We start from the raw sequence: 10716 nt of genomic DNA, 5'->3' as shown, positions 1-10716 counted from the left end.
GATCAGAGGTGTGAGTGTGTGTGTAAATGGTTGTGTGTCTCTGTGTGGCCCCACTGCAATGCTGATGGATGGATGGATGGATGGATGGATGGATGGATGGATGGATGGATGGATGGATGGATGGATGGATGGATGGATGGATGGATGGATGGATGGATGGATGGATGGATGGATGGATGGATGGATTGTGTGCCATGTAGAATAAATGTTCACAGTTTAAAGAACTGATTTAAAAAAAGCTGAAATGACATAATTACCATACTGTGATAATTCAAACTTTAGATTGAAGGATTCACTTAAAATGTCACAAAATGTGTGAAATGTATCTTATTTTGAAATTCAAACTTGAGAAAATTTTGAGCTGGGGGGGGGGGGTGGGTTATGTTTATGATTTAAAAGAAACTCTGATAATTAATGAACCATGTTAAGATTTCTTTTAGTTTTCAGCTGAACATGACAGCACAGAGAGCAGATCCAATGAACACAGATAAGAGCATAATGACACCATGAAGAGACGATAATCCTCCAGCATTTAGTCAGTTGTAGAATTAGGGAGAGAATATTCTTGGATTTAAACTTGTTGACAAGGCCTTTGACCAGGAGCTGAAAGCAGATTGAGTTTGAATGAGGGGCTGAGTGAGTTTGGCTCTGTCAGTCTAGTGAGGTCAGGCTGGGGTGGTCCAGAAGGAGCGACAGACCGGCGGCTTGTTTAAGCAGCCTGCTAAATTCATATGCTGCAGCTGTATTCAAACAGCATGGATGGAAAGGGTGGGACACAGAGACGAGCCAAAGGAGGAGTGCAGCGGGTCCTGAGAAGGAGGTGTGGCGGCCCGCCCCTCATTTTCCAGCTCATTTCCCGGGACGGTGGAGAACAGAGGTTCTATTTCTCTACAGCCTTTAAACTCATAAAAACACCTGCTGGTTTCCTGGACGAGGAGGAGGGGGTGGATGAGAGATGAGAGTTTTACCAGTTCACAAGTTAAAAAAGCAACTTAACAACTATATGTTATGTTTTGAAAAGCAAGTATAACTGGGTTTACAGAGTTTAATTTATTGAGCATATTCTCCAATTCACCCAGTTAAAACGTACATTGAGGAATGGTACAACAAAGAAATAATACAAAACATTTACCCACATTCAGGGGCTGGGTGATCAATTAATCCCAAAGATAAAATATAATACCCAATCTGCATATATAGTCCCATTCCTTGACCAAATAGGCTGGCTATTTCTGCCACTGTTTTGACCTAAATCATTTGGAGTGTGACTGAGAATATAGTTTGCTCTAGTACATGTAAATGTTTAACAATATTTTCATCTGTAGTTCTGTCATAGTAATCTGTAGTTTTGTCATTGCTTTTTTACTTGCAGCCAACTAGACCCACAAATAGATACTCAGCTTTACTCAACCTATCTGCCATATTCCCAAGATAGAGTTATGAATGATACATTTATAGTCAAGCATAAAATCTTTCAGATTATTTTTGTCACTTCTTTATAGAAAAATTAAATAGGATGGGAAGAACAAAAATCTGCGCATGATCAGCAATAATCTCTCCACATCATCTCCAGTAGGTCAGTTGAGAAACAGTCTGTTAGGACTTCTGATTGGGAGTTATAAAAAACAGATAAGGCTTTCTCACCAGAATGTGTTTCCCAAACGGTCAGCTGCAAACACTTGCCCACTGCAGAAATTAATTTACCGTGCAGGTTGGACTAAACCTGGTTCAGTGGCTGGGCAGAACAAATATATGACGTAGAGATTACTTGATGGCTCCACATTTCCCACCTCTGGTTTCCTGGGAATGATTAGTTTTTGAAACAAAGTCCCACATAACCCCACATCATGCTGCTGCAACCACCATGCTTGAAACCTTGTATAATATATTTGGAAAGCCTCTGTGACACATCATTTTGGTCAAATAGCTCAGTCTTTGTGTCACCTGACACAAAAATGATAAAGACTTTGGCTTTAACACATTAGAAGTTGTTCATTTTAGAAAACCTGGACTTGCCATTTTCGGGCAACCTCTCTGTCCATTCTGATGTCAGTTTCAATGTCTGATGTTCATAGAAGAAAGTAACAGTGGTGCTACAAATTTCAGATATAGGTGATTCTCAGATTCCTCCTGAACATCCTAACATGTCAGGGACTGCATAGATTATACCTAATCTAATGCCTTTTTTGTTTTTGTTTAGAAATGACTGGAAAATATGGAGAACCTCCACATGGAAAGACTGTCCAAATATGAAGAAGTGCACCTCTTGAATCTCAATCAGACTCCTGTTGTTCTGGGTGCTGATCAAATCATTGAGTACTGGACTGATCTTTTCGTGCTGCTGAGATAAACTAGGTGTTCATATTCATCATGATCACAATCCAAAGGTTAACAGGCTTTGACTTATTTAAATTAAAAGCCAACCAGGAACTAACATAAATACTCAAATATTAGGATGACTGGAAATACTTATAATATATAATTTGGACCCTGTGTGAAAAGAGAAAATTCGCAACAATTTGAAATTCAAATGTCTAAATATATATATATATATATATATATATATATATATATATATATATATATATATATATATATATATATATATATATATATACACATATATATACATATATACATATGTATATACAAATATACGTATATATACATATATATATATATATATATACATATATATATATATATATATATATATATATATATATATATATATATATATACGTATATATATGTAAATATATATACATTTATTTATTATTTTTTTTCTTTTAGTTTTGTGTTATTTGAATAACAAGTGTGAATTTATCATTTTCTTTAATGGTGGGGTATCTAAACTTTCAAGCCCAACTGTAAAACTGTTCTACTCTAGGAGCCAAAATACACATTTTACTGGCAGATCATTGTATTTAGCTACTTAAATGAAACACAAACACATGGGTTTCAAGTAATTTTACTTGTTTTAAGTTGTATTTTTCTTGAATTTCATAGGATTAGAATATAGTGTTTTGCTTTGAGATCGTTTAGCCTACTTCATGTTGTCAGACATGTTCTTTTAAGGCGATATCTAAATTACAAAGGTCTGGGTGTGGCAAGCCAAGTCATAAGTTACAGAAGGGACATTATATTTTCACGTGGAGTCTGACTGGTGTGGATGGATTTTTGTGATGGTTTCCTCCAAGAAGGAAATAATCAAATAGATTTTTGTATGTGTTTTGATCTAAAACATGTGAAACTAATTGCAGAGGGTATTTTTTCACAGTAGTTATGTGTTATATATGTCATATATGCCATCATTAAAGATAAATGGCTCAAATAAATCCTTATGTTTGTAAAAATGAGTTGAACATCAGCTGCAGTTCACTACTTTCCAAATATCACACATAAAGATAAAACAGAGTTATTATGCATTCATTTTATTATTCAATAATTACTTGTTACAATAAGTTTTAAAAATAAAACTATGCAGAGAGTGAAAACTATACGGCATGCATAAAACTTTGCATAGTGTCAAAAGGCGACACATAGCGCCGACACGGTTTATTGAGTTCTTCTAATCTTTTCAGATACAATGGAGGGAAAATAAAACATAATTCTTCATTAAAAGGAAATAAACAGTATAATAAGGAGTAAATAAGCAGCATCAGATGGAAAAAAGTCAGAACAACAGAGACATGAGGCAAAAAAGAATACTGAACAAAGCACTGCATAATTGGGTATAATGGTTTAACAGCGCCCCCTACCTCCTTAAATGTGAAACAACAGTCATTATTTTTATCAACGTACAGTAATTTGAGCAGCTAAACTGAGTTTTAAGGGTAGGTGGGAACATGTGATGATGCAGCTCCTCCCTCCGCCTGACAGAGGAGGTGTTCTGTCTCGCTACTCTGAGAGTCTGGGGTCGCCTCCTCTGAACTGGACGGCTCACAGAGACCCAACACCTGCTTCACTTTGCGGGGAAGGTCCTGAAGGTGGATAGAAGAGGAGCGGATGGTTAGTGACAGCTAAAGAAAGAAAGCTAAGCTGATTTTAAAAGAAAATGCAGAATGTGGATGATGTTTTCTGGAAAGGGCCCACTGCATTTCCTTCACATCTGTTGAAAAGGTTTAAAGAAGTCTAACAAATTAAAACATCATTATCTACATTTTCTCTACACAAAGAACAGGATCCACTAAAACATTTATCATTCTTTATCCCTGGAAAACAGGCAAAAGTTCAGTCTGCAATGTAAATTCGGACAGTTTTCTTCTATGAAAAAAAATGAAAAAACAATAACACACCCGATTTTCTATATTTGCTTTTTTTATGACCTACTTCGACCAATTTTTGCACCAAATGAAATAAAAAAAATTGCTCAATATTTTTCTACATGCATGTAGGTATTTTTGCATATACATATACAGTATATATACAGGTGCTGGTCATAAAATTAGAATATCATGAAAAAGTAGATTGATTTCAGTAATTCCATTTAAAAAGTGAAACTTGTATATTATATTCATACATTACATACAAACTCATATATTTCAGATGTTTATTTTGTTTAATTTTGATGATTACAAATGACAACAAATGAAAATCTCAAATTCATCATATCAGAAAATTAGAATATTGTGAAAAGGTTCAAAATTGATGGCCCCTGGTGCCACACTCTAATCAGCTAATTAACTCAAACCACCTGCAAAAGCCTTTAAATGGTCTTTCAGTCTAGTTCTATAGGCTACACAATCATGGGGAAGACTGCTGACTTGACAGTTGTCCAAAAGACGACCATCGACACCTTGCACAAGGAGGGCAAGACACAAAAGGTCATCGCTAAAGAGGCTGGCTGTTCACAGAGCTCAGTGTCCAAGCACATTAATAGAGAGGCGAAGGGAAGGAAAAGATGTGGTCGAAAAAAGTGTACAAGCAAGAGAGATAACCGCACCCTGGAGAGGATTGTGAAACAAAACCCATTCAAAAATGTGGGGGAGATTCACAAAGAGTGGACTGCAGCTGGAGTGAGTGCTTCAAGAACCACCACACACAGACGTATGAAAGACATGGGTTTCTGCTGTCGCATTCCTTGTGTCAAGCCACTCTTGAACCACAGACAGCGTCAGAAGCGTCTTGCCTGGGCTAAAGAGAAACAGGACTGGACTGCTGGTGAGTGGTCCAAAGTCATGTTCTCTGATGAAAGTAAATTTTGCATTTCCTTTGGAAATCAAGGTCCCAGAGTCTGGAGGAAAAGAAGAGAGGCACTTCATCCACGTTGCTTGAAGTCCAGTGTAAAGTTTCCACAGTCAGTGATGGTTTGGGGTACCATGTCATCTGCTGGTGTTGGTCCATTGTGTTTTCTGAGGTCCAGGGTCAACGCAGCCACATACCAGGAAGTTTTAGAGCACTTCATGCTTCCTGCAGCTGACCAACTTTTTGGAGATGCAGATTTCATTTTCCAACAGGACTTGGCACCTGCACACAGTGCCAAAGCTACCAGTACCTGGTTGAAGGACCATGGTATCCCTGTTCTTAATTGGCCAGCAAACTCCCCTGACCTTAACCCCATAGAAAATCTATGGGGTATTGTGAAGAAGAAGATGCAATACACCAGACCCAACAATTCAGAAGAGCTAAAAGCCACTATTAGAGCAACCTGGGCTATCATAACACCTGAGCAGTGCCACAGACTGATCGACTCCATGCCACGCCGCATTGCTGCAGTAATACAGGCCAAAGGAGGCCCAACTAAATACTGAGTGCTGTACATGCTCATACTTTTCATGTTCATACTTTTCAGTTGGCCAACATTTCTATAAATCCTTTGTTTTTATTGGTCTTCAGTAATATTCTAATTTTCTGATATGATGAATTTGAGATTTTCATTTGTTGTCATTTGTAATCATCAAAATTAAACAAAATAAACATCTGAAATATATGAGTTTGTATGTAATGTATGAATATAATATACAAGTTTCACTTTTTAAATGGAATTACTGAAATCAATCTACTTTTTCATGATATTCTAATTTTATGACCAGCACCTGTACATACATATATGTATATATATATATATATATATATATATATATATATATATATATATATATATATATATATATATACACGCATACATATATACACATATATATATATGTGTGTGTATATATGTGTATGTATATGTATGAAACAAATCAATTTATTAATTTGTTCAACCTGTAGGACAAGTTAGCATTAGCTACAATAACTGTAACAAAAACTAAAACGAAATCACGCGCTGTGAAGCTGTTACTTACTTTGCAGCAAACAAGCTGCAGGTAGATGGCCTCCGCATCACGCAGGACGCTCTGCAGGTCCAGCTTCATTGTTAGCTCATTTATATGCTGCAAACCAACCAGGAGAAGGACGGTGAACATGCTGATGATCTGCAGGGGTAAGTATTGCAGCAGGCAGTAAGGAGGAAAATGATGTTAGACCTTGAGGATGGTGTTAAAGTCGTGGTCCGAGCCGATCAGCTCTCCTCGCTGGGACTCCAAGATGGAGCAGGCGATCAGCAGGTGGAAGTTGCTGCACGGAAGCTGAGACCAGAGGACCTGAGGAGGAGAAGAGAAATGATTGGAAACAGTTTTCATCTGGACTCTCATTGGCTGTGAAGCTCAGGGGCTTGTCACCATTTTCAATCTTTAAAGCTTAATTTGTTTTTTCTTCAGTTTGCCATAAATAAACCAGTTATAACTTGTTTAATGTCATTTTGCTCTCTAATGGGTATCTACATGTTGTTATTTCAATATCCCCCTACAAATGCAGTATTAAAGAGTGACGCTGGTCATTGATATGTCCAGGGTGCCGCTGTAGTTTGTAGTGTTTCACATTATCAGACAACGATAGTGTGGCCTCCAATTCGACACCATCCATGTCTGATGGTTTCCAGATGTGTGCAGCGTCTTCCTAACCTGACAACAGCCAGATGCATGTCTCGCTCCGCCTAGCTCCACTCACATACATCTGGGAACCCGCCATAGGAATTGCCTTTACTGAAGGCAGGGCCTTATCAAAACTCCTTGCATATGATTGGATAAGCCACTTGTCTGTCATCTTTATTGACGTGCTATTTCAACCACTCACACCGAAGCTAACCCGTGACGCTGTGAGAGGAGGAGCCATTTGGTAGATCAAGCTCTTGCCAAATCCGGTCGGGAGAAGGGCGAAAACATCGTTTCCACCAACAAAAGCCTTCAAAGCCGTTCTCTGATGTTCTTTTAATGAAACAATATCAGATATAGATAGGACAACACAGAAGAAATAGCAGCATCAATGCTAACGCTTGCTTCCTCAATGCTAGCCGCCATTGTTGTTGGAATCTCACGGTCGCTTCTCCACTCCAGGACACACCCGCCCTGCGTCCTGATTGGACAGACCATAAATTCGGTTGGGGAAATCACTTTCAATGAGCAGGTTCCCAGATGCATGTGAGTGGAGCTAGGCGGAGCGAGACATGCATCTGGCTGTTGTCAGGTTAGCGTCTTCCATCCCATGAGACTCTTAAGTTGGACCTGTGCTGAGCCTCTTGACCCCTGAAGATAGAAACTGTGCACAAATCTGAATTTGTTTGCAAACTCAGGCTAACTAAAGGTCCAGTTCTGTTCTAATCTAATAAAAGTACCTTCTTCCAACATTTTGCTGAACTGAGCAAAACTGTTTTTTGTTTTCTTTCAACAACGTGCTACCCTTCAAGAAATAGAGAGAATTGTCTGGTCCATAGATTCTAACAGCTGCTTTTGGATTTATGCAGCAAAGTCCAAACAGTTTGGACGTAAAGGCCGAAACCTTCAACCTTCTATTCTCTATTTTATTCTAATTTAGACCTGGAGAAGTGAAGCAAACAGGGACTTGGCAGATGAAAAATGACCAGGAGCAAAAATCTCAGGTTTCCACTAAATCTATCATGCATATAAGAAGCGTTGAATAAAGAAATGATAGGCTAACTGTAACAGCTATGCTACTTCTTGCTATTAAATTAAGACACTAGATTGACATGGCGTGCAACAAGTCGTACGTCAGTGTTCCCCTAACAGCTCCACTCTGAGGGAGCCTGTAGCGAATCCGCTCTCAGTGTCACGCTAAGTAGCAGCCTTAGATCTACATCACTGGATAAGACACTGTATAGAACGTAACACGTTGACATTTCTGTATCTGATGCTTCTATGCATGGAATTCATTTAAAACAAACCTGAGAGTTTTGTTTCTGGTCATTTGTCATGAGGTGAATCTGTGTTCGATCACTCTGGCCTTTTTTCAAGGACCCAGATTTGTGGCAAAAAAACAAACTGAATTTTAGAATTGAAATCAAAGGGAAATTTCTCAAACTGAACTTTTAATGCAAGTAAATACAATTTCAAAGCCGATTAATCCATTTCGTATGAATACCGTTTTTAAATCAGTTTAATATTAACTGGAGTAAAATGTTTAGTAAAATGTACCTTTAAACCAATACATTTGATTTAGCATTTTGCATTTACAGATTCACTCTGAGAAATTTCAGAGGAACTTTTCCAAATGAAAGCCTGAACAAATAACTTTTTTTTTTTTTTTATCTAACATTTTATCTGTCAATGAGTCTCATCCTAATGTATTTCCAACTTTATTGTTGAGGGTGGCCAAAAACAATCATTCAGAGGACCATAAATGTCCCCCGGGCCGTGCTTTGGAAACCCTTGTCTTTGTTGGTTTGCAGCTGTGGGTTTTTCTACATTTTTCTACTTTCTACTGTGGTTGATGAATGGAACGCTGCTAGTAGACATTTTCAGGCAGCTAGTTGACTTTTATTTTAGGGTAACAAGGTAAATTGGGGCTGAATAAAACATGGATGCAACACTTTTCAGATTGTAGTTTTAAAGCATGCATCCTTATGCTTTGGTATGTTTATGAGGGGTGGGCTGTCTTGTCTCACCTCCCACAAGGTAAGTATGTCCTCAAAGGAAAATTCTCTTTTGAACCAGATGAGCAGCCAGCGGAAACAGAAGCAGAGGGAGCCGCTGTCCTGAGAGTCTGAGGGCCATAAAGAAAATGTTCAGTCTAATTTTCCGTTGGATAAAAAAAGACAAAAACATTAAAATCATGCATCATTTTAGTGCATAAGGAAGTGATTTCATAAAATATGTTTCTCTCACTTCTTTATCTGTCCTACTTTTCACCAATCATTTGAGCAGGGGCTAATTTTACTATCAAGTCTGACTGGAAGAGCAGCAGCTGAACTTACCGAGGAAGTCGCACAGCTCTGGGTCCAGAGCCTTCAGCAGGATACTCAGCTGAAGGAGCTGCTCCTTCATGGCCTCCTGGGACTCCTCAAAGTTATGATGCTGCAAAAACCCAGAAGAGCAGGAAGATAAGAGGGGGTTAATGCATGGGAAAACCAAATAAAAGCAAGGGGAAAAGGTGATGCAGAATAATGGCCTAAATGCAAATGAATTGGTAGAAACTAAAGCAAAACAACTATGGAAACATTTAAAATCAACTAGTTCAATCATAACTGTAGAGAGAAAGTTCTTAACTAACCACCAGCTCCATGAAGCCAGTCAGACACCAGAAGGACTCCACTTCATTCTGAGTGACAAACAGGATGGGAGAGAGGAGGTCGCTCATCCCCTGGACATAACCTGGACAGAAGGAGACAGGGAAGTCCTCAGTGGGATTGAAAAAGAAACAAATATTTGCTCTTCTAATGAAACAGTTAACCCTGTTTTAAATTAAAGGAGTTTGATGCATAAAGAGAAAATCCATCTGCAGCCAGCATTTGATTTACAATCTGCTGGGCAGTATTTGGGGAAAGATCATTTCAAAACTATCTGATATCAAATGGCCAACAAAGATGAAGAATATTTATAAATGGATCCAATAAATCAGATTCTACAAAGAAAAACTTTAACTTTTTTTAACTTTAAGTTAAAAATTAGAGTTCATGACCAGGCAATTGAAATTGGAAGAGTAAAAACAGAAGCTTGACTCGGTTTGAGCTCTGGAACATCGTTTTTTAGATGGATGAGACTAAAGCTCAGATATTTGGTCACAACAGGCGTCATCAACTCTGAATAAGAAGCATGGAGGTGGAGGAATAAGGGGCTCGTATGCAACTATAGGAACCAGGAAACCTGATTCACTGACAAAGAGTTCTAAATAGTTTTGAAATTTTGATTATTTTTCAATTTTATTGAGTTTTGACTTTTGATTTTCAATTCTACTTTAGTTTTGTCAAGTGGGAATGCTTATGCATTCCCACTTATTGTTTTTCTGTTTATATTTATTATTATTATTCCGTAGGTTTTTCTTCGTTTAACTAGTTCAACAGTTTTCAGCTGATTTAAACAAATTTGGTATCAAAACGTTCGGCTTGTTCAGGAGAATTCTGCTATATCTTTTGGTAAAGATATTGTTCGTAGTTTTTTGCGATATTCAGCTTTTTCTGCGATTTTTGGCCCCATTGAAATGCATGTAAAACTTCAAAAATTCCACTAAATCTTCAGCAAACTTTGCCCTTTAACTACTTCAGCATACTTTCAGCTAGAAACACCATTCAACTTTTAAAATGTTTCCGTATCTTTCTGCTATTACTGTTTAACTCGGCTTTCAGCTAACTTTTACAGTTTTGCTTCAGTGAAGCTTCAAACTTTTAAACAATTTTTAGAAGATTTTCAGATTTATATGGGGAAATCTATGGGCGGAATG

General features: G+C 37.8%; 1 protein-coding gene across 1 annotated transcript; it reads right to left on the bottom strand.

The window, feature by feature from the left end:
• Positions 1-3418: 3418 nt before the first annotated feature.
• On the bottom strand, positions 3419-9730 carry LOC119789973 (TBC1 domain family member 17-like; the record flags this gene model as incomplete). The annotated part of the gene is made up of 6 exons (XM_038295237.1): positions 3419-3983; positions 6291-6377; positions 6471-6587; positions 8945-9042; positions 9254-9353; positions 9550-9730. Coding segments are annotated over 6 exons (736 nt in total), but the record flags the coding sequence as incomplete, so codon positions are not given.
• Between the last annotated feature and the right edge of the window lie 986 nt (positions 9731-10716).

This window comes from Cyprinodon tularosa, unplaced genomic scaffold (assembly GCF_016077235.1).
Source record: "Cyprinodon tularosa strain WSP-4 unplaced genomic scaffold, ASM1607723v1 ctg352, whole genome shotgun sequence".
Lineage (NCBI taxonomy): Eukaryota > Metazoa > Chordata > Actinopteri > Cyprinodontiformes > Cyprinodontidae > Cyprinodon > Cyprinodon tularosa.
The sequence above is the reverse complement of the archived record's forward strand: the minus strand, read 5'-3'. Positions and strand labels throughout refer to the sequence as shown.